The sequence below is a fragment of the Tenrec ecaudatus genome, chromosome 3 (assembly GCF_050624435.1).
Source record: "Tenrec ecaudatus isolate mTenEca1 chromosome 3, mTenEca1.hap1, whole genome shotgun sequence".
Lineage (NCBI taxonomy): Eukaryota > Metazoa > Chordata > Mammalia > Afrosoricida > Tenrecidae > Tenrec > Tenrec ecaudatus.
Window position 1 is genome coordinate 146,574,530 of NC_134532.1, and position 25,361 is coordinate 146,599,890.

Below are 25,361 nucleotides of genomic sequence, written 5' to 3' on the forward strand. Positions count from 1 at the left end.
ATGGGTAACGTAATAAACAGGCCGTGAAAATGACACGGAGTCTTGACCTGGTGCTAGTTAACTTCCAACACCGCTGAGTCCTCCCAAGGGGAGCAATCTAAGATCAGTCCCAGCAAGGGACATCAGAGAGGGTTTGCTACATTTTAAGGTGGGTTGGCCTATAAAACCTGCTTACTTTATCTACAGATAACTTTCAGGCATAGTGAACAGTTAGACAGAAGAATGATTCATCTTTTATAGTAGCTCCTTTATGGTAGTTCCTTTATGATGGGCCATTAGAGGGACTGTGTTTAGTCAGGCGAATGTGTATTAAGATTGTTTATATCGCCGCAGAGCCGGGAAGATGGCGCACAAAGAGAAGAAGAAGAAGGAGAGCATCTTGGACCTGCCCAAGTACATCGACAAGACCATCCGGGTGAAGTTTTAGGGCGGGCGCGAGGCCAGCGGAATCCTGAAAGGGTTCGACCCTCTCCTCAACCTCGTGCTGGACGGCACCATCGAGTACAGGAGACCCCGACGACCAGTACAAGCTGATGGAGGACACGCGGCAGCTGGGCCTGGTGGTGTGTGGTGGCACGTCGGTGGTGCTGATCTGTCCGCAGGACGGCATGGAGGCCATCCCCAACCCCTTCACCCAGCAGCCCCCTGCCCGCCGTGTGTGCTGAATAAAACCGGAACACTCCAGCATCGAGTGCGACCTGCTTTCCAGCTGGGGCCCTGGGCACAGCACCAGCATGGCCCTGGCTGGGCTTGGGGCCCACTGTGGGGGCAGGTGGGTCTGCAGCCCTGCAGTCTTGATCCTTGGCCCCCAAAGAAGCCTGGGAGCAGGGCTGCATGCAGACCCCCCCATCCAGGATTAGTCCCCATGCCCAGACCAAGGATGCTTCTGGAAGGGGGGACAGGGCCCCCACCGCTTCGAGCTGGTACAGGCCTGCCTCTGCTGTGCCCTTCCCTCAGGACCCTGTCAGAGATGACCCAGGACACCTACACCCCAAGGACCCAGCCGGCCCCCCATGCCCCTCCTCCAAGTCCCCTCTTTTTTATTAAAAAATCATTTTATTGGTGAAAAAAAAAAGTCTTGTTTATATCTCATAACTGCAAGGGTCTTCCCTCACCAGCCTCAGCTTTCCTGACCTGTAATTTTGAGCACAGAGGATTTAGCTGCATTACATTCTCACCCAGCCCCTCAGTTTACCACAGTCTACCATGTGACAGACAGACATATATATTCATAAATAAGGACCTGACTGTTGAGTTTCCATATTGCATAAAGGCATCTGGCCAAGGTATGAGTGAGCATTGTGCTTTGACAGACTGTATCCATTTGGGGGACCATTTTATAATTTGTCTGCACAATTATGGAGTCTCACATTTTGTAATATAATTTTGCATAATGAGCTAAGGGAGCATACAGTAGGACTTTTAGGGAAGACTTTACAGAAGATGCAGTGCTTGAGCTAAATCTTGAAGGACAATTTCACGAGGACAAAATGGGAAAGAACCTATCAGTCTGAGAGAACCCCATGTGCTAAGAGAGGATGCCCTATTTCAGAAATGGCAAGTAATTCTTTAAAGACTAGAGTGAAAAAGAAATAAAAATACAGACAGACAGACAAGGGTGAGATAGAGATGCTGGTGGTCAAATAGCTGCAGGTGGTAGAAGTTAGTGAGAAGGAGATGACTAAGGGTGAAGGTGGGCTTCATTTTGTAAATTATAATGATTTGTTGAAAGGCGTTAAAGAGCAGAGCCATTTAAATGGAATATATTTTAGGAGAACGACAGGATTATACGCAGTAGGGAGACAGATTAATAGACACAATTTCAAAGTTCAGGCAAGGTAACCGTCTAAATTGGCAGTGGACAGGAACTGCACTGGGGCTACACTGGCAGTGTACGTGGATGGAGAAATGTGAAGAGATTAATGGAAATATTTCGGAGCTAAAATTGGTAGACCTTGGTGAGTAGGGCATGGCTCCTTGAATTCTGCCTTGGATGACCATTCACATGAGTACATCCCTCTTAGCATGGAGGTACCGTTTTTAATGAGAATCACACAAAGCAAGAAATAGATTTTGGAGGAAAGATAATGATCTCAAGTTTTAGAAACACCGAGCTCAAACACATGGGTAGTTAGCCCGGATGGCAACATCTCAGAGAAATTGGCAATATAAATCTGAACGTGTGAAGAGAACTCTGGATTAGAGATATAAATTTGGGAGTCATAAGCATAAAGATGATAATTAAAACTTGTAGATGTGACCATAAAAAGCTCCAAGAGTGTATTCTAGTCCAGTATGAAAAATTTTGAGGCACTAACATGGGAATTACAATTGATGATGGTCTCCATGCTGCCCACTAAACAGCCAGTAGCTAAAACTGCTGTCATTAGTGATTTATGCCTTTAGGCTAAGGTTGTATTTCTAAAGAATTGCCTCTTAAGATACCTTTGGGGGGAATAAAACAGTCGACAGAGCAATGTAATGAAGAGAACTGAACTACGGATCTAGAGACCGGTTTCTAATACTAACTGCTGTTTAGAGACTGGATGACGTTTGGCAAGTCACTTTGCCTTAGGTTCCTCATTTAGAAAGGACGTAGGTAGCATCAGGTGATCTTTAAGGTTTAGTAGATGAGGATACAATGGATAACAATACCTTTGTAACTAAGTTCAGGGATTTTCAATCTTAGCCTTCTTTGAAAGAACTCTCATGCAGAAACAGAAAGTACAGGTGTTAGGATGCTTTGCTTGCAGAGGTGCAGCTCAAGTTAGCTTTGCTATCGGAGAGAATTTACTAGGTAATTTAGTTGCACTATGTGAAAAGATGCAGCTGGTCCCAGGGATGATTGGAACCTGGGACTGGAGATCTGCCAAGACTGGCTCTCGCCACATCTCATCTCTGTGTGCTGGCTTCATACTATACAGCACAGTATTTGGCCACTGGCCACGCTCAGATTCCCATCTTGGCTCTATACTCCTAAGGCCAAGGGAGAGTACTTATTCACTTATTTCCATCCTTGGGAAAAATTTTTGCTTGTTTTCATTTACATCATAAGCCCATCCTTTAGCCAAGAAGCTGGGGGCTTCTTTTGGCTACAGCTGCCACTGTAATTTACAGTTTGCAGAACAAGGAAGGTGACTGGGCAAATAGATGGCTAATATGTAAAACATAAAAAAGAGGCATTCCAAAAGGATGAAGGTGAAAGGAAATAGGGGAAAGAAGTAGGAAGCAAAAGCTATTTATAGAGATATAGCTATAGGCATGTATTATATGTAAATATATTAATTATAATGAAAGGGATAGGAGCCAATGTACATATATTTATATGTTAAAGTATTAAGCTAGCAGATGGATTTTGGGCCTGTATTCAAAACCTCCCCTTGTTCTAATAACCTGGCACTCTTTGATACTCACCTTCCCGACATGATCACTGAAGACAAAATGGGTGTATAAGCAAATGTGAGGAAAGTAGATGGTGCCTGGCTATCAAAAGATATAGAGTCTGGGGTCTTGAAGGCTTGGAGTTAAACAAGTAGCCATCTAGCAGGGAAGCAAATAAGCCCACATGGAAGAAGCACACTAGCCTGTGTGATCATGAGGTGTTGACAGGATCAGATGCCAAAAGATCCCAAACAAACATTTGTATCAATGTGAAACAAGGGGATTGGAATGGAGATCCAAAGCCTATTTGTAGACAATCAGACATCCCCCTACAGAAGGGTTACAGGAAGGGACAATTCAACCAAGGTGTATGCGGTATAGCACCTATGAAACACACATCTAGTTCCTGAATGATTCCTCCCCACACCTACCTCCCCACTACCATGACCCAGTTCTAACTTACAAAGCCAGCTAGACTGGAGTACACTCATTGGTTCAGATAAGAGCTCTCCACACATGGAATTTAGGACAGATAAAACCTTCAGGAACAGTAGTGGGAGTGGCAATTCCCACTTTTGGCAGAACAGTCCCGATTTTAAACAATTTTTCCCACGTCCAGCAGCATTTTAAAAAAGTTCTGATTTTTGGAAAAAATGCACGACAAGCTAGGGTATATGGTTTTCAGCTGCCATGTGGCTGTTTCGCCAGGATATGAGTTTTATCAATGGTGCCCTGCTTTACCTATGTTAAAATCTGGTCACCTAGGGGGAATGGTAGTTGCCTGGGTGTAGGGGGAAGAGAAAAGAGGAACCCATCACAAGGTTATATATATAACCCACCCCCTCAGGGGAAAAATAGCAGAAATGTAGATGAAGGGAGACAAGGACAGTGTAAGACACGAAATAACAACAATAATAGATCAAGGATTCATGAGGGGGGGAAAAAAAGAGGAGCTCAAGTAGAAAGAAAATGTTTTGGAAATGTTGATGGCAACATATGTACAAGTGTCCTTAATACAATTCAATGATGGGTTGTCATAGATTCATTAGAACCTCCCAATAAAATAATTAAAAAACATAAAAAATGAATAAAAATAAACAAAACCCCCAAATATTCCAGTTGAACTGCTTATGACCTAGTCCCCTTTGTTATCCTCAGTGGCTTCTGAAATAGTCCTTTCCAGACTATGAGGATTCTTAAGAGTGCAGATTTAAAAGAATCGACATTTTATTGATTGGCTAGCATGCCAATTAATCTTAAACACCAGATTGAGGACATTTATTGGTGGTGCTATGGTAGGTGGGGATGGGATGAAGATTCTGAATGTTCAGGAATGAAAGGATTTGAGAATGGGATTGTAGAAAGGAGGGCACCAAGTCAACTTTGCCTGTATAGCATCCATCTAGGACGGATGTGTGTGTGTGTGTATATGTGTGTATATATATATATACACACACACACATTTAGGTCTATTCTTGGTTTTCTTTATTAAATAAGAAAATAATGGTTTGTGATTCTATAATATATATTTTAAAAATCATTTTATTGGGGGCTTGTATAACTCTTATCACAATCCATACATCCATCCATTGTGTGCCAAGCGCATTTATACATTTGTTGCCCTCATTATGCTCAAAACATTTGCTTTCTACTTGAGCCCCGGTGTCAGCTCAATTCCCCCCCGCTTATAAAAAGAGTTCCCCCCACCTTCCTCACTCCCTCATGAACCCTTGATAATTTATAAATTATTACTATTTTGTCATCTCTTACACTGTCTGAAGTCTTCCTTCATCTACTTTTCTGTTGTCTGTCCCCCAGGGAGGTTATATGTAGATCCTTCCCTCCAGTCTCCCAGGTATCGCCACTCTCACCCTGGTCCTGAAGGAATCTTCTGTCCTGGATTCCCTGTTTCCAGTTCCTATCTGTACCAGTGTACTAGGACTGATTTATCTTATAATACACTACTGGAAATGGTGGAAAAAGCCAAAATCATGTGATTATCCTTACACAGTTGTTTTCACCAGAAGAAACAAAAGAATGCTCCTGGCGAGTGAGGGTGGTTGGGTAGAAGAGGGTGGTTGTGGATGGACACAGCAAACCACCTTCCTTGGCCAAACATAACCATGATAGATGGTATCCTGAAGAATGACAAGAAATAAAACAATGGAGTGATGTAGAGAGAGGAAGAGGAATGAAAAACCAACATATGAAAAGAGAGAGGAAGAGAGTGCAACAAAAAGTAGCCTATGTCCCTGTAAAAGAGTTTGGAGCCCTGACAGAATACTCTCATGAATGCAATGTTTAAGTGGTTTTGCTAATGACTATCAGGTAAAGTGACATTATTTTATTAATTATACTTTACTGAATACATTTAATTGTGACACTTTACTTGAAGAGCTATGTACATAACTGGTATAAAAGTATTCACTGAGATCAATGAGTTCATTTAATTCTTTATCATGCAGTAATAGTATTAAGTAAAAAATTATTTATTTTTTTGCTTTTTGAACCAACTATACAATAGAATTTCAGAAAAACAGATAAAGGAACACAGTCAGAGAAAAGATAAAGGATTTTACTAGGTTCAGCTACCTGTGCTACCAACAGAAATTACATGGGACAGGATGATTTATTCTCATCAAATATTAATGGCTAATTGAAAAAAACACAGGTGGTCTCTAGAATATCAAGCACTTATTGTAAATAAAGAATGAACCAGTTATGTAACATACAAATAAATGTAATTTTGTTCTGGAACAAATTGTACCTACCTACTACTGCTATTGAATCAATTTGGTCAAAAAGGCTTTATTCAATCCAGATGATTTCAGTTGGATAAATCACTTCCTTAAAGAGAGTTTTTCACTGTTACTTATTTCTAGTCTTCATTTAAAAATCATCATATCTGAAAAACATGAGTCATTCCCATTGCAACATTTCAATTTTACTTGAAAAGATATAAAAGCTACTATTTTGTTTCAAACCTCGGCCTACTATAAAACTGTTTTTTAAACGGTTAAAGTACTGTTCTTTAGTTCTTGTTGGCATTTGTCTTGTGAATTGCGGGAGTTACGAGGGAGCTATATCTTTTTTTAAACAATGAAGATTTAATAGCTCAGTTCATATAATTTGTATAATGACAACTTTAAAATTGTCTCTTGGGTCTCAATTTCAATGCAAATGAGAAAAAAATCTATTTTTCAGGTGATGCAATTGTGCAAGTTAGATAAAAGCATTTGGTGAGTCAATCCATTCGATATTATGTGAAGAGCACACACTGATTATTAAAACCTAAGCCATATTTAACTGACCTTTTTAGAATAATATCTGCTATTCTTAACTCTGAATGTTAATAATGATCTTTTCCAAAGGATGTTGATGCATTTACTATTTAATATTAGAGTCAAAAATGAACAATCTCTATATAAACTTGAGTTTCAGCATCAGCAAACCCTGTCAAGAGCTTATGTGACATGCACAGCGCCCTCCCCTCATTCCTCACTCCGTCAGACTTGTGGGTGGGCAAGTATATGGCTCCAGTGAAAAAGCCAGTCTTATCACATCAGGCATCATTGTGATTTGTTTTGTGCTACCTTTCATACTTTGCTTCATTTCATGAGAATTTTCTGTTAGTGTGTCTGCTTCCCCTGCAGTTCCTTGCATCTCCAATGCCAAACACAGTGTCTGGAACATATTACACCTCCATGTTTCTTTATTGTATGAACCAATAGCCACTAATTTATACATGGAGAGATACTTGAAGATCCCTAAATCTGTGAGCATATCACATAATCTATCCCCCCCCCCCCCCCGCCCAGATGTTTACTTTCCTGTTTTCTTCAATATTTGGTGTTACTTCTCCATGGGGAGGGCAGTTTGTGTGTCAAAGAGAAATGCAGTGGCAATAGACCACAAAGGGATGTTTACTATTCTGGGCTCCTAAAGTGACTTGTATGGCTTTATTGATGATAAAACTAAAGATAATTTCTCATTGTCAGCCTATACAATGGAACTTCCTACAAGTATTTCAGAAGTTGGGTTGTGGGCGGTATTGCTAGGGAAGGAAACGTAAACTTTACATGGGTGACAAACAAAAGAGCCTTAGGTCTCTTTCCTGACGTCACTCAGTCACCCACACTTTCTGGAGACAGAGATAGAAGTGGCACAATTGTGCTTCTGAAATGGTAGACTTAAATGAAGATTTTCATTTTCACTGCATCTTCCCCTTCCTGTAGATTTTGCACTCAAAAAATGGAAAATTGCAACAGTGTTTAATGTGTTAAATCTTGTGTGTGTGTGTGTGATCAAACGCTATTCACAAATCCTTGGCCAACACAGGTAAATATACAATCCTGCGGCATACACTGAGAAGGTGTACCAAACCTTAAACAGCAGCTATTTTGCCCTGAGACCCTGTGTAATTTGCTTGCTGGTCAGCTGTTGGTAAAAGCTGACATTGTCCTACAGAAACGAAAAGAACCCCCAGAAACTTCAAATGTCAAGACTAGACTCACCAAATAAACATATTTCTAGTCTTCCTCTCGAATGTTTTTAATTCTGTAGCTGGAAAGGATAAGCTGGCAAACAATGTAATTCTATCACGAGAAGGGAGATTTTTAAAAGGCAAGGTTCTCACATGGCTTACAGATGCTATAGATGGTTTGAAAACAAAACAAAACCCACTGAAGATGTCAGGAAACGTCTAAAGGCCTCTCTCCTCACCTCACCAGAAGCCTCACTAGCCACCCTGTCTTGACTTCCTTGTCAGGCTGCCTCCGGCGAGCTTGTAGTAAACAGCGCCGAGTTCTCGCATGAACACGGGTGAGGCTTTGTGCTTGTGTGGTTTTGATACTCTACTGGCTTTCCCCAGTCCTGCACGTCACCCGAGTCCAGAGAAGGGGTAAAGCCAGCACGACCCGGCGCAGGCGCACTGCCGGAGTACGCGGACCCAAGGGGCGGGGTCAGAGCGCGCCCCGCCCCTCCCCGCCGATGCTCCGCCTCCTTCCCCTCACCCCACCCGAGTGCGCATGGGAGTGACTGACTCCCGCCAGCCCCTCCACGTCAATCAACCCTCCTCCTCACACTCTCTGCACCTTGTTATTAATCTCAATACCGATAACGCCCGGACGCTTCTCCCCCGGCCTTCGGGGGTGTGAACGTGTGTGAGCGCGAGCGAAGGCACTCAAAGCTGGCGTTTCTGGTCAGCAACCTCGTCCTCGGCGGCAGCAGGAGTAGCAGCAACCCCCACCGCGGCAGCCACAGCGCCAGGAGGCCAAGGCCAAGGCCAGGCTCCGAGCTGCTCCGGGAGTAACAGCCGCGGCTCCGGCGGCCGGGGAGGCGCAGCTCCCTCCGGCGGGGGCCTTCGCGTCGGCGGCCGCGGCCGCGGGACCTCTCCTGCGCGTCCAGGGTCACCGTCCTCGAAGCGCGGCGGCGCGGCCCTCGCCCCCCTCCCCGCCCCCTATCCGTTTACTTCTCGCTCCCTCCTCGCCGCCGTCTCTGCCGTTCTTCAGGCCGCCCGGCCCGGCCCGCCCGCCCCGCGTCCCCTCCGGCCGGTGCCTCTCCCCCCGGCGGGCTGCCTGCATGTCTTTGCTGCCCTCAGCCCCGCCGCCACCGCCGCCGCCGCCTCCCCCGCCGCCGCAGCACCAGCACCAGCCGCCTCGTCGCCGCCGCCGCCGTCGCCGCCCGGACCCCGGCGCGCTGAATGCAGGTGAGGAGGGGGCGCAGGCCCCTCAGCGAGCCGCGGCCCGGCGCGCGAGCCGGCCGCCCGGGGCCTGCCTGCTGCGGCGGCTCGCCGGCGGGCGGGAGCGCGGCCCGCCCGTGGGTGTTTGTGTTTGCGTCTGCGGCCGCGGCTCTGGAGGGGAAGCATCCGTGGGGGCCGGGCGCGCGCGCGCGCCTGCGTTTGCGTGTGTGTGTGTGTTTCCCCAGCCGCGGGGAAATGGCTGCTGCGGCTCCTTCTGGGCTAGAGGAAGAGAATGAGGTAGTGTGTTTTTGTGCCTCCGAGTGGGATCCGAGGGTGTTGGGGAGCGGCGCGCGTCCTGGGGGAAATGGGACGGGGGGGGCCGAGGGGAGAGGGACAAATGCGCGTGTGGGTGTGCGAGTTGGGACTTTGGCGGGCAGGGAGGCCGGCAGCCTGAGGCCCCACGTCGAGTGGGTGTGTGTGTGGCGAGTGACTGGAAGGGCGGACGGGCCGACTCGCGGCTCGGTCCGAGCAAGCCCAGGTTCCGGCGTGCGGGAGAAGCGAAAGAGGGGTCCGCGCTCGGGGCCCCGCGCTCTGGGGGCGGGGGCTCTGTGCGGCTGGCCCGGACCCCCGAGTGGCGAGGCCCTCGCCCTTTGTGGTCGGGGGCTGCGGAGCCTCGCAGGTGAACGCTGCTCCGCGGGGCTCCGCGGGGCTCGGCCGGGCAAGCGGGGAGGCCGAGCGCCGCACACGCCCCGCGGTGGGCGCGGGGAGCCGCGGCCGGGCCCGCGCCGCCGTCGCCGGGGCCGCGGCAGGAAGCGCGCCGGCCTGCAACGCGGCCTAACCGCCTCGGCGCCCGCCTGCTGCCCGGGCCTCCCGAGCCGCGCGGCCCCGGGGCGCTGCCCCAGGCCTGGGCAGGTGAGGCTCGGAGGCCGGACGCGGCGGCCCGGGGCCCCTCGGCCGCCCCCGCGTCTCCGGAGGAACTGCTCTGGGCGTTCGAACTGCGTTTTCCTCCCGCCGCCCGCGGAGCCCCTGCGAGAGGGAATCAAAGCAGTCAATCTCAGGAATACCGCGGCGCCCTGCGCATCACTCCCGTGAAGGTCTGTGGAAGGATTGAATACATCGTTTGCGTTTCAAACAATTTTTTTTTTCGGTGCTAGGAGGTATGAATTTTTTTTTTAAAAAGGTACTTTTCTAGGAGAGGCGGGAGAAGAAAGGGAAGCTGGCTCTTCTGACCTATGTTATTGGTGGATTTGGATCCATTCTGTGTGCATTTGGAATTGTTTTAGCTCTGGGGGGGATAAGTGTGTACACACCGAGTTGAGGAGGTTGGTGAGAAAGAGGAAGTTACTGGAACTGTCATTCTCCTGAAGTCTGGCGACTCTGGCCTGGGCAGTGCAGATGAATTGTGCTCAGCGAGTTCATCTGAGCCATTTGTACACATTGGAAGCACTGCACTGCATTTTGGGCCATATTGCATGTCGTTAATCTTTCTTAGTTGCCCATCAAGAGAGCCCTGCACAACTAACTTAAGTTTTCCTCAGTTTCCAAACCTAGACCAGGCAGCCTGTATTGTCTACAAGTGTGTGCTTCTGGAAAGCTCTTTTGAGAGCAGGTTAAGCAAAATGAAAGACATACCTGCCACATCTTTTCCAGGCCACAGTGTACAGTAAATAGCATTTATATTTCAATACAACTATTTGCTGATCTCTACTCATTTAGGTAGAAACCTATGGCTAAAGTCATATTCTATCCCTGGAGGTCATGTTTTGTGTAATAGCCCGAGATTGCCCCTCTCCCAGCCTGGTCTCACAAAGAAATAGTGTGTGCTGTTTACTAGGAAATGGGAAGAAGAGGGTATAGAGCTACTTTCTGTTACCACGCTGGAAACTACAGATGTAGTTTAGAGGGGAACAGGACTTATTTTACACACCTCCCCAAGTATCCAGATTATGCCCTTTTTCTCAGTTGTTTGACCATGAGCAAACAGCCCGATAACTGTAAACATTTGTTTTTCTCCTCTTGACATTGGGATACTAATACTTTTCTAATAAAAGCTTCCGTGAGGCTAGGTTGAGAAGACATGCTTGGCACACAGTAGATGCTTAGTTAAATTTTGATTTCTTCTTCTGCATCCCTGACTTTGGACTTTGAAAATGTTTCTAAATCTAAATATTCACAAATTATCTAAAGCAATATTATATAATTAAGCTAAAATCAAAGAGTATTTCACAGTCCTTTGAGGTACACAATGCATGCATACATATACATAACTTTGTGTATTAGAATTTTAAAAAATCGAGATGACCATTAAAATAGCAATACAAATAAAAATGATAGTAATACTTATTTTCATATTTGCGAATAGCCCTTTTTTATTATTCTTGTAAAACTAGTTTTTGGTATTTAGTCTTGGCAATTAAAAAAAGCTTCATATATAGTACACATGTAGTCCAGTAAAAGCAAGCACTTAAAAAGTCAAGGAACCAGAGTTTCTATCGTCATAGGACAGCAAAGTGTAAGTACTACAAAAATTGTTTTGCAATTCTTTTAGTTCGTGTTGATTTTTTTAGTTCATGTTGACTTATTCCAGTGAATAACACACTTTGGTTTCCCAATTAGGCCTTAAATCATTGTTTACATCAGCCATAGTACTATAAAAAATAAAATTTCAACACATTTAGCATAACTTTCTGTGAAGAGGAACAGCAGCAACTTTATCATAATGCAGAAATGTCACATGTTGAAATAGCATGTTGTGGTACACGTGTTTTTATAATGAATAGGCTCATCTGTCCTACAGTAATATTTAAAGGAAAAATTCTTGCATTAGAGACTTAAATGATTATTTTCAGTACTTAAAAAACAATGAAATAAAAATGAATTTTGTCTTCAAATAGGTATTAGGATATTTTCATTAAATATTATAAATCATCATATAAGAAGATTAATATGGATACATTGTTAGGGAGAAACGCTTTCCTGTAATCATGAAAACATTTTGAACTACTAAGATACTTGGACAGTGAAATAGTAGAATTGGGCATACTCTCATTGTTTAAAGGAATTCTAGTATAATAAAGTCAAGGTGGAAAATTGTTTAAGTTTTGAAATTTTGTGTTACTTAATTGGGCTTTTTTTCTAGGAGCCCTGTTAGCAGAGTGGGTTACAAATTGGGCTGCTAATCAAATGGGCAGCAGTTTGAGACCACCAGCCACTCTTATGTGAGAAAGATGAGGCTTTCTAGTAAGGAATTAGTTTTCGAAACCCATAGGGGCAGTTCCACTCAGTTCTATCGGGTTGCTGTGAGTTGGAAATTACTTGATTGCAGTGACTTTGGTTTTGGTTTGAAATGGACTTTTAACCACCACCACCCCATGTCATTTTATAAATGCTTTTAATTGGGGAAAACTGAAGTACTTAAACATTAGTTTAGGTAATGCTAATTAGAGTTATAAACATCAAATATGTTTCTTTTTGCTCCTATGACAGTCTGGTGCAGGTGCTCCTGGTTAGCATGCTCTTAACTTTCCTCCATGTGGCAGTTTAAGGACTTGTATCTTTTTGGCCCTACCACTCCCTATAGCCTTGGATTCCTGTTTATTGCCAACAGCCCATTTTTTAATGACTCTGATTTAAAGCGACAGATATAGCCCACATTTCATTTACAAAGAGCTTGCCACAGAACAGTTGAGTGTAATGGAGATGGAACATATACTGGATTGGTTGGCTGCACAGTCATCTCTGCCACAGAGGGCATATCATCATGATGCTATTCTAGATGGTAGTATCTTTTTTGGGTAGCATTATTTTTATCAAATCATGTCTAAGATAGGAATATTTTGCTCTCCTTGGAATCTTTGTTTTCAAAGGGTAGAAGTGTATGAGTGAGTGAGTGAGTGAGTGAGTGAGTGAGTGAGTGAGTGAGTGAGAGAGAGAGAGAGAGAGAGAGAGAGAGAGAGAGAGAGAGAGAGAGAGAAAGCTAGAAGCTACAGCCACAGCCACACCACAGCCATAGGAGGAGGAAAGAAAGTACTTCTCTGAGGTATTTGAATGACAGTAGCTATTTAAAGATAAAAGTTTTACAAAGAACATTGCAATCAGATATTATAACCTTTACTTGATCTTTTCTTTACGATCCAGATATTGTCACTGCAGGTCTACTGGATTCTAGCTGTTTGAATTCTCTCTTTGTACTTTAAAATCAGTTGAGATGAGTGGAGCAAGACATTTTCTGGGGTATAGCTTCATAAGAAAGATACTTTCTGAATTTCTCTCTTAGTTGTTTATATAATTTAGATTTATAATTTAGCTGACCCTTATGTTGTTCTGTTGTTTGCTGTTGCTGTTTTTTTTGTAATTCTAAAGTCATCATAATTAATATATCAACAACCAAACTCATGTCTCATTTAGTCAGTGCTTACTCAGAGCGACCCCCTATGGGATTTCAAGACTAACTGTTTAATGGTTTACTGGAGTAGAAAGCCCAGTATTTCTCCCTTTGAGCTTGTTGGTGGTTTTGAACTGCTGACCATGCATATTCCCAGCCCAACATGTACCCTATGCCATCCAGGCTCCCTAATTAATCCACAGTGGGCTTAATCAATAAAACCACAAATGATCTAATAAACAAAGGTTTAATTATTAACTTGTGCTCAAGCTTCTTTAGCAAAATAATACAATTTCTTTGACTAGCTTCATTAGCATTGAACCTAATAAACCAAATCAAAGTAAATGAATTATATATATACTATATATACACACAATATATGTATAATTTTATGTTTACACATACTCAAATGAAATCACCCAAAGAAAGATTTTTGAGTTCTTTGGTTAACTTCTCTAAATACTCTTAAAAAAAAACCCAAACACTTTATTGAGCACTTGTACAGCTCCTATTACAATCCATACATAGATCCATTGTGTCAAGCACATTTGTATATTTTTGCCATCATGATTTTCAAAACATTTTCTTTCTACACGAGCCCTTGGTATTGACTCCTCATTCTACCCCCTTCCTCCCCATACCCTCACTCCTTTTTGATAATTTATAAATTATTTTTTTCATGTCTTTTTTGTCTGTTCCCCTGGGAGGGGGTTATATGTAGATCTCTAAAAATTCTAAACTGAAACCCAAGCTACATTTATTGCTGTTTTCCAACTCATGGCTACTTTGAGACAGAGTTCTGCCCCGTAAGGTTTTCAAAGCTGTGAATCTGTGTGGTCACCTCATATTTATCCTTCAGAGCAAGAGTATGGGTATGAACTGCCAACTTGGTTAGCAGTTGAGCTTTAAGCTACCAGTCAAACCACATTACCATTGAGTCAATTCTGACTCATAGCAACTTTATAGGACAGAGTAGAACTGAATTGTTCCTGTGAGTTTCTGAGACTTTTAACTATTTATAGGAGTAGAAAGCCTGGTCTTTCTCACAAGGAGCAGCTAGTGATTTCAAACTATTGACCTTGCAGTTAGCAGCCCAACTTGTGAACACTAGGCCACCAGAACTCCTCCTTTGGCTACCAGGTCTCCTTAAATATTTCTAAAACTATCAAATAATTAAAAGTATAAAACTTTACTTGAATAATACCCATTGTATACCTTATTTTATCCATTCTAAAGGGAAGTAGGAAAGAAGTAAAAAAATCGCTGTGAAGTTTATTGATGTGTCAAGGGCTTTTTGAAGGAAAGTTTAAATTTTATTTGCAGGTGATAATGAGATATAATTCACATGAAAACCAAATCTTTGCCATAGAGTGGGTTCTGACTCATGGAAATCTCAGGTAGCTCAGAGTAGAACTGTAATCCATAGTGGGGTGGGGAGGGGTGAATGTGTGGTTCAGAGTCACCAGCTGCTCTATGGGTGGGTGGACCTGATGGTCTGCTCCCAGCCTGGGAAGCCTTATCACGCTGTTATCACCTGTCATGAAATGATCCTTCTGAGTTAGAATCAACTCTCCTCCTCACGATAGCAGTTTTAGGGAAGTAAATTGCCAGGCCTGTCCGTCACAGTATTGCTTTGCTGGATTCAAGCTACCAACATTTGGTTAGTAGCCAAGCACAAACTATATGTGGCTCCCAGATTTTACAGTTAACTCACTTAAGATAAAGTAGTGGTTTTGAGAAATTTCTAGACCGCTTTCAAGAATGTCTGCACCATTTGACATCCCACCACCAATGTATAAGGTCTTCGGTTTCTCAAAGACCTGGAGAAATTTGATCCCCATACACAGCTGGTGGGATATAAATGGTAAAGCTGACTTTTGATCATACGTAGTCACTTAGTCCTTGTGGTTTTGATTTATTTACACTTTTATAATAGCTAATGACGTGATGCTGAGCATCTTTTCACGTCTTTAGGGTGTTTGTATATATTCTTTGGGGAGACCTATTCAGATCTATTTTTTAAATACTTTAAAAGTAAATGAGTTGCAAGCATGGTAATATTTATTATGGATACAATTTATCACCTATGTGACTTGCAAAATTTCTTCTATGCTGTAAGTTGTCATTTGACTTTTCTGATAGGGTTCTATGAAGCCTAAACCATTTTAAATTTTAATGAAACACAATTTACTTTTGTTGTTTGTGCGTTTGGTGTAATATCCAAGAAAACATTGCCCTTTCTTGGTCATGAAGATTTATTCTTATGTCTGGTTCTGAGTTTATAACTTTACCTTTTTAATTTAGGTCTTTGATCTGTTTTAATTTACTGTCTATATAGTGTGATGTAGGGGTCCAATTTCATTTCTTTTCATGTAGTTATCCAGTGGCCTAGTATCATTTGTTTAAAAGTCTATACTTTGAACATAGAATCATCTTTGGCTATCTTGACTAAAGTTAATATACTTTAAAAAAATGGAGATTTAATTTTGGATTCTCAGTTCTCTTCCATTGACCTGTGTATCTCCTTGGAGCCTTGGTAGTGGAGTGCATTGCATTATGTTTTGGGCTGCTAACTCCAAGGTCATCCTTTTGAATTTACTAGGAACTCCATGGGAGAAAGATAGATTTTCTGCTCCCGTTAATATATATAGCCTCATAAACCCACAAGGACAATTCTGCCCTGTCCTAAAGGGTCCTTGTGAGTCAGATAAGACTTGATGGCAATGAGTTTGCTTTTCAGGTTTGGACCTGTATATATATTGTATCAATTGATATATGACTATGATCAGATAGTCTTGATTATCAAAGCTTTGTAATGGAGAAGTACATCCTCCGCTTTTATTCTTGTCAGGATTATTTTAGCTATTTGGTTCTCTTTTATTTTCCTATGAATTTTAGGATGGGTTGGTAATTTCTATGAAGCAGTCAGCTAAGGTTTTAATAGTGATTATGTTGAATCTGTGGATCAATTGAAGTATTGTCATCTTTAATAATATTAAGTCTTGTGATCTATGAGCATGTCTTTTCTATTTATTTAGATTGTTTTAAATTTCCACACTATTGTATCATGTCTTATGGTATGCATTGAACTATATTTGTTTCATTTATTCCTAAGCACTTTCTTCTTTTTTTAGCACTTTATTCTTTTAGAAGCTGTTTTATTTGAATTGTCAGATTTTCATTGCAAGTATACATAAATACAATAAATAAAATATTTATTTGTTTCCTGATTTGTCTCCTGAAACTTGGTTTTAAGTAGATTCCTTAGGGTTTTTATATGTGAGGAGGCTTCAAAAAGTTGGTAGAAAACACCAGTTATCTTTTTAAAAACATTCCATTATTTTTTAATTCCTTTTTTCCACCAACTTTTTTTTTGAGACACCTCTTTACAAAAACGTCATCTGCAGATAGAGATATTTTTACCCTTTCCAGACCTAAATGCAGTTTATTAATTGCCCTGGCTAGAACGTGCAATCTACTGATGAAAGTAAGTGTTAAGAGTAAACATCCTTGTCTTGTTGCTGATTTTGGGGGAGAAAGGATTTGGTCTTTTCATTCTTCAAATTGTAAATTTTTCACAGATACTCTTTATTGAGTTAAGAAGGCTCTCTTTTATTCTAAGATTCAGTGTTTTTATCATGAAAGGGCAGCTATGTCCCCTAGAAATGCATTATAAATCTTAACCTCTATGTATGTGGTCATAATTCTCTTTGGGAATGGCTTGTTTTTGTTCTGTTAATGAGGGAGGGATTAGTGCAGGTATATCTTGTCAGTCTCTTGACAAAAAGAGATTAAACCAAGCAAAATAGACTTGGAGGAAGATTGATACCAATCCTCATGAAGCTCTCCAAAGAACCAGGAGATAAATGATCTTCCTTCTGAAAGAGAAAGCTTTCTCCTACATCCACCTGCAAGGAATTTGGACTTCTACAACTGCTGAAAAAAATAACCTGTGATACACAGATAGTACAACCTTGCTTGCTGAAGGTGAGGAGTCCTCTAAGTACTTGGTGATGAAGATCAAGGACTGCATCCTTTACCAATGGATTACAATTCAATGTAAAGGAAAACAGAATCCTCACATCTGAACCTGTAGGCCAGATCATGATAAATGGGGAAAAATTTGAAGTTGTCATGGATTTCACCTTGCTTGGATCCACAATGTTCATGGAAGCAAAAGACATCAAGAGCTCAAAAGACATGTTGCATTAGGTAAATCTGCACAAGACCTCTTGAGGATATTGAAAAGCAAGGACTAAAGTTGTGCCTGACCCAAGCCATACTTTTTCAGTTGCATCATGTGCCACGTGAAAGGTAGACATCAAATAAGGAAGACCTAAGAAGAATCAATGCATTTGAATTATGGTGTGGGTGAAGAATATTGAAAATAGCATGGACTGCCAAAAGAACAAACAAATCTGTCTAGGAAGAAGTACAGGCAGAATGCTCCTTAAGGCAAGGATGGCGAGAATTCGTCTTTCCTACTTTGGACATACTGTCGGGAGAGACCAATCCCCGGAGAAGGACATCTTACTTGGCAAAGTAGAGAGTTGGCGAAGGAGATAAAGGCCCTTGACAAGATGGATTGACAGAAGGGCTACAAAATGGGCTCAATAAACATAACAATTGTGAGGATGGAACTGGACCAGTGAGTGTTTCTTTTCGGGTGTACATAGGGTCATGAGGAGTTGGAACAAACTCAACAGCACCTAACAACTAAAATAATCCTGTGGTGTTTCTATTATAGCCATACTAGATAGCTAATACTATTAGGGTTGACTTTGAAGTAAGTATGAAATATAGATTAGAAAAGTGATGGTGAAATATAGTGAGTCTGGGTAGACTAGAGAAACATTCGTAGATACTCATATGTGTATAGGAAAGAGTTTTATATAAAAGTGCAATTGTATATTGAGAAAGTTCAGCCCAGTTCAGATCAAGTCCATATGGCCAATAGTCCATAAATTTTTCTTTAGACTCATACTGCATGCAATAATGCTGAATGCAGAAAGGTCACAGGCCAGCGGTGTAAAGTCTTATAGATCCAGTGTTGGTGGAAGGATCTCAGCGCTGCTGTGGGTCTCCACGTGGCTCCTCCAGTTTCAGGGCTCTAGCATAGCTCCATGTGTCTTGTCAACAGGAATGTGTCTCCCAGGGAGTGTGTGTCCCAATTCCAGCAAGCTATTTATTTCCTTTGTGCCTCCAAATGAGGTCATCAAGCTGTGATCTGATTGACAGGCTAAACTCCACCCCTTCACTCTTAATAGTCTCAAATTGACAACAGATTATGTAACTACCACATACAGATTTAAAAAAGTGATGAAGTGGCAGATAGTGATACTTGATTAGAAAAGGGGTAGGTTTTCTTTATTGTCCTTTCTTCCCCATTTCATTTACTTCATGCTTTTTTTTTTTTTACTGAAGGGGTTGATGAACTTTTTAATAACATGACTGTGCTTCATATAAACTATTTCAAAATAAAGTAACAGTTTTATTGGAAATGCTGTTATTGAAAGTTTCTTCTGATTGAAAAATATGATGTTTATAAAAGACATTGGCGCTTTAATAAAGTTATTTAAGGATGACTTATAAATATATATGTTAGATAATTATTCTGCCATTTTAAGAATTTAGTGCATTGGTAGGAATGCACATGGGATCATCATAAAATTTTTTTTTTACCATGTAATCGCTTTTGTTTTTTTTTAATAAAAAGAAATTCACTTCTTAGATCATCGTTGAATTTGCATTCTCTTTTCTTACTCATTATGTTAAAAATCTAAAAAAATAATTTAAAATTATATTATAAATTATTATATACATATTGCTTAAAATACAGCAAGTAGGTACACAATTACATGAACATATTTTATTGTTAGTTTATAAATTAAATTAATTTGATTTTTATACAATGAAACTCAAAACCTTCCTCTAGTTCCTGAACGCTTCCTCCCCTCCCAATTATCATGACTCCAATTCTACCTTGCGGACCTGGTTAGACCAGAGGATGTACAGCGGTGCAGTAGGGATCAGGAAACACAGGGAATCTAGGACGGACGAACCCCTCAACACCAGCGGTGGGAGTGGCTACTTCATGCTTTCTATCCATAAACACATTGGAGGGGGGAGAGAGGTTTGTCCTTAATTCTTTACTAAAGATTTTCTGATTACTATAGGTTTTTAAAATAGTGGTGGATATTGTTTTGAGAAACATTTAATAAAATCAATGAGTACATTTTTTGAAAGGGATTAGGAAGTGGAGAGCACATTAAGTCATAAAAGAAGTGCTGACAGTAGAATTGTAAAGTAGGGAGTAAACCTGATATTGATAAAGTGGTTAATGAAGATTCTGTTTAATTTTGATGCTTTACCTGTGTTTCCATGTAGCTACTTCTGATTTGATATATATGAGGGGGCTTCAAAAGTTTATGAAAAAATTCCATTATCTTTACCATGAACTTTTTTCTGTCCTTTTTTGTCATAGACTTCAACAGTTAAAATAGCTTTGGGGTTAATGACAAATCTTCCTGTTCAGAAGGCAAAATAAGTAAGTGGTAGTTGGATTTTTGTTTCTTTTTTGGTAGCAGGATAATAGTTTTCATTATTTTTCAGTCTATTTTAAAATTTCTTTCCAGATCTCTGTATTTCTAATTTTTGAAGGAAATTAGTGTACTTTGGTATGCAAGACTCATTATTCATAATGAATACCAAAAAACCAAACTCATTGTCATTGTGTCAATTCTGATCCATAGTGACACCATGTATGGTTTCTGAGGCTATAAATCTTTATGAGAATAGATAACCTGATCTTTCTCCCATGGGGAAGCTGGTAGGTTTGAATCTCCAACCTTTTGGTAAGCAGTCCAGTGCTTACCCCAGAAGTGCCACTGAGGGCTCCTTTCATATGGAATCAGAAGCCTGGTAATTTGAGACTAAGGAGTCCTAATGGTGTAGTGTGGTTAGGAAGCTTGGGAGCTCACTGAAAGGTGGTTTGAACTCCTTGCCAGTCTGTGCTTTCCATAGTAGAGAGATGTGACATTGTGCTTCCACAGAGGGTATAGCCTTGGAAACCACTGAGGGCAGTTCTACCCTGGTTTAGAAGTTGATCTGAGTCAGAATCAACTATGGCACACAGGAGCAATTTTGGACTTTTAAAATTCTTTGCATTTATTATTGAAATTGGTGACACACAGTGATAAAGAGATTATAATACTTTATCTTCTTAGTTTCACTTTTTGCAGAGAAAACCTTTGTAATCTTATAGTTTAAATCTCTTTTCCCCTTGTATTGCTTAAATAGATTCCCTAAATGAGTAACAGATCAGTTATATAATAGCAGTTAAAAATAATGCTAGAAGAATAGAAATTTAACTTATACTAAATCCATTGCTTTCTATATAGAAACTTTGGCTTACTTCTGAATATCCATTGCTATCTGATCATAATATTTACATTATGCAAAGCAAAAACCCCCTTACTATAGGCTATATTCTGTACTAGGCTCATATTTAGTGTAATCTGCAACATACGTACAATTTTTGAAACAATATGTGAATTATAGTTGGGCTGTTAACCAGCAAGGTCAGCAGTTTGAAACTGTCAGCTGCTCATTGGGAGAAAGAGGAGGCTTTCTACACCTTTATTACAAGTATGGTCATGGAAATCCCCTGGGGCAGTTCTACCCTGTCCTTTAGGATTGCAGTGAGTCAGAATTGACTTGATGGCAGTGAGTTTGAGAACCTTGAAACACTACTAGAATTTGAATCAACCAATGTACCTTCACCTACCAATAAATATTAAGTTTCTACTAGCTGTAATAACCCCCCCCCCCCCCCCGCGCCCCCAAATCAGTTGCTCATGAGTTGAGGCATTGCAGAGTAGAACTGTGCTCCATAGGGTTTTCAGGACTGTGACCTTTGGATGCAGATGGCCAGACCATTTTTATAAGGCCCCCTGAGTAAGTTTCAGCTGCGATCAACTTTTACCTGAGGTAGAACTGCTCGCCTTTAGTAATTGAGAACTTAAACCATTTGGACCATGTGGTAGTTATATAATTGTCAATTTAAGGATTAAGCATGTAGGGATGGAGTCTAGCCTGTCAATCAGGTCATAGCCAATGAGGCTTCTTTGCGGGCATAGCCTTCCCCTAAGGATTCTGGGAATTCCGGTATTTCCTCCTTGGAGGTGGGAGGCTGCCCACACCCTGGGAGACATAGCAGCTGACAAGACACATGGACCCACCCTGATAACAGCCTGGGTGCTGGAGAAGCCATGCAGATCCCTGCCAGCACTGAGATGCTTCCAATGCCACTGGATCCAAAGACTTTCTACCCACTGGCATGTGATCTTCTATATTCATCATCATTGCATGTGTTTCGTGAGTCTGAAGAGGAGTTTATAGATTGGTATCGGACATATGGGCTAATATTGGACTTACGGACTTGGTCTGGACTGGGCTGGAATGTTTTCTCAATGTTCGATTGCTCTTGTATATAAGCTACTTCCTTATATACTTATGTGTCTTTGGATTTTTTTTTCCTAGTCTACCCAGACTAACACAGACCACAAAGGATTCTTATTGTATTCAGGTTTCTGGAGAATAGAAAGGATTCTTTGAGTGCAGGCAGCTGCTAACCAAATGGTTGGCAGTTTGAGTTTACTTAAGTACTTTGGAAGAAAGGCTTAGTCTACTTTTGAAAATCAGCCATGTTGTAGAACCTATCGTACAACAATATATGTTATATAAATGTTCTGTATACTTAATTTAAAAGAAGTAGATGTCTAAAGAAAACAACAGAAAAAGAAAACCTTATGGGTTTACCATGACTTGGAATCAACCTGACACAACTGCCTTTTTTGTTGTTGTTAAGTAGTAATTGAAACTAGTATTTATTCTACTGCGTGCCAAGGACTATGAAAAACCCAGTCTTCCTTCAAATATGTATTCTAAATCAGTCTATTAAATTATGTAAGCTATGAAGTGTCTCACTCTATAGCTTTATCACTAGCCTTTTTACTTATTTCAAAGAAAAGGGGTCCTTACAAAATATGAAAGTTTTTGTGTTGGTTACATAGCCTGTTGTTAATTTGAGACTATTAAGAGTGAATGGGGTAGAGTGTAGCCTGTCAATCAGATCTCAGCTTGATGGCTTTATTTGGAGGCGCAAAGGAGATAAATAGCTTGCTGGAGAAGCGGGACACACGCTCACTCAAAGACACATGGAGCTATGCTAGAGCCCTGAAGCTGGAGGAGCCACATGGATATCCACGGCAGCGCAGAGATCCTTCCACCAACACTGGATATACAAGACTTTATACCACTGGCTTGAAGTCATTCAGCGTTATTGCATGGATGTGTGAGTCTAAAGAGGAATTTATGGACTAGTATTAGATATCTGGGCTAATATTGGACTTATGGACTTGATCTGGACTGGGCTGAGCTGGTTTAGGGGTATACATGCAATAGGATGGGGAGGCAATAGAGACATACATGTGACAAGAAGGGACATACCTAACAAGATGGGTGGGCTCCAGTCAAGACTTAGCCTAAGCCTTGGTCCTCTGACTTGGCTTGACCATAGATATCTTTGAGCTCTTCTCCAGAGGAACACTCTATTATCCTTATTGGAAGGGAGTGGGCCCTAAGGGAGTGGGCCCTACTTGGGGTGGAAAATACCAAAGGGTCTTGTTTCCTTTTGATGACAGCCTCCGGCAGATAGCCTTCAAGTAGTTAACCTTCCAGGGTATATAGTAGCAGTCATGTGCTTGCAAGTAGCACCTTAAAATTGACATTATTATGGGAGACGTCGAGGGAATAACTTACTTAGGAGAATGTGAATAGAATGCATCTCCAACTTACAAACATGAAGGTCTCCCCACAAGGGAGCCCTGGCCTTCCAGACTCATTAACGCATTAGCGTTGAGAGTTTGTCCTCATACACTCTTCCTGATTTTCAGTTTCCTACAGATCCTGAAATCAGTACATGTAAATTTGATGATGTAGCAATTAAATGACTGAGCTGGATTTCAGATTGACGTATTGGATTCTTAACATTATATACTTTCCAGAATATTCTATTTCCTATTGTTTTCAATAAAAGATTTTATAGCAGTACATGTGCTCTTTATCAAGATCTTAAACTTTAATTGTCCTTCCAGTTTTATTGTTTATTATACTTTTCTTTCAACATATTTCCTAGCCTAGCCATTCAGAGTGACTTATAGCCCGAGCTACACTTTATATGTGCCTACAAACAGTACCGAACACCTTATGACCTTGCTGACTTTAATAATTCACCTCAGGTGCTCCCTACTCTAGGAAACTTTACCTGACACCTCCAGTGCTTATTTCACGCTCCTTTACTGTGCCCATAACATCCTGTGCATTCTTCTTTCATTGCACTTCTCATATGGTCTTGTATTCATCTGGTTTATGTTTCTGCATTTCCATGTCTGAGTCTTTGAAGGGACAATATGTATACTTTACCTTTCTATACTCAATGTTTGATACACAGAATAGGTTTAATAAGGTCTTTGACATATAATATTGTTATGTGTGTATGGGTTGATTCTGACTCTTAGTGACTCAGTAGGACAGACTAGAACTGCTTTATAGGATTTCCTAGTCATTCCTATAATCCCCTGAGATTCCCATAATATTTATGGAAATATTGCCGGTCTTTCACAGAGCCACAGAAATCAGGAGGAGAAGATGGTTTGAGGAAGAAGGTTGAGTTTTGTATTAGACAAATTGATTAAACTTGGGGTGATTTTTATTGACTGGATTTAAGCCCATTACTTATACCTGAATAATTAGAATAGCCTCATGATTGGCCTCATTCCAAATTCTAATGGATAGAGTCTTCACATTGGCTCTCTAGAGAAGTCTGTAGATCCTTTTTAGAATACTAAATTTAAACGAGTGAAGATTAGTGGGTTACAAAGAAATCAATCTGTCATTAAAAAAAAACAAAAATAAGACTTGTGCTTTAGTATATATGTGGGTCTTTACTAATGCATTCAAATTGTGAGCACTAGCTGTAATTTCAACTACCATAATATAGAAAGAATGGTATGGAAAATTATATTTTGAGATATCTGTAACAACTGCAATTTGATATGAAAATATAATTTCTGTTACTGATGAAAACTATAAGTACTGCTAATACTATTTTGGTAGTTTGGTCACGTGTTACTGAAGAAAAAATTAAATGTTAATTAGTTCTAAGGTGAAACTTTTGGTCTTTTCTTATCTGGAGTAAAGAAGAGTGAGAGAAAAAAATCCAAGAACCATGGAAATAATTAGAGGACTAGTAGACCACATAAACTCCAACCTTCCTGACCCTGAGGCCAGAAGAACTAGATGGTGCTGAGCTACCACAATCAGCAACTCTGAAAGAGTTCACAATAGAAGGAAGATCTTTTGTAGAGTGGGAGAAAAATGTGGGACAATTCAAAATCGTTAAAATGCCCACGATTACTGCTCTGATAGACACTTGTGGAACTTCTTAGTTACCTTTCAATCCTGGAACTGAACTTGCCCCTCTTAGCTCAACTTTAAGCCACACAGTAGACAGACTATACAGTGTTAGCAAGGCGGTGTATACTCCTTAGAACAACCAACCAATAAAAGATAAAATGTACAGCAGTTATTCAGGGGTAAAATTCAGAAGGGAAAAGAGGGGGTAGGAGAGAAGGACAATTCGTTTTTTCTGTGACAATCTACCCAAAATAAGAAAGCCAAAAGTTACCATCTTCACATCTTTTTTTTTTAAAAAAAAATCATTTTATTGGGGGTTCATACATCTCACCACAATCCAAATACCCATCCATGTGTCAAGCACATTTGTACATTTGTTGCCATCATCATTCTCAAAACATTTTCTTTCTACTTGAGCCCTTGGTATCAGCTTCTCAT

General features: G+C 41.1%; 1 protein-coding gene and 1 pseudogene across 2 annotated transcripts in view; both read left to right on the top strand.

Moving 5' to 3' along the window:
* Window positions 1–342: 342 nt before the first annotated feature.
* Window positions 343–665, top strand: LOC142442385 (U6 snRNA-associated Sm-like protein LSm7 pseudogene; annotated as a pseudogene).
* Window positions 666–8,563: 7,898 nt separating this feature from the next.
* Window positions 8,564–25,361, top strand: part of CNOT6L (CCR4-NOT transcription complex subunit 6 like) — a 106,266-nt gene continuing 89,468 nt past the window's right edge. The window contains exon 1 of one of the 2 annotated variants that reach the window (XM_075544157.1): window positions 8,564–9,088. Coding sequence is in view for 1 of the 2 variants with exons in the window: in XM_075544156.1 (XP_075400271.1) it covers window positions 9,354–9,358 (5 nt within the window). In the remaining variant the exon portion in view is untranslated. Of the gene's footprint in view, window positions 9,089–9,267; window positions 9,359–25,361 lie in introns of those variants that run through there. The other variant, XM_075544156.1, reaches the window with a different exon arrangement.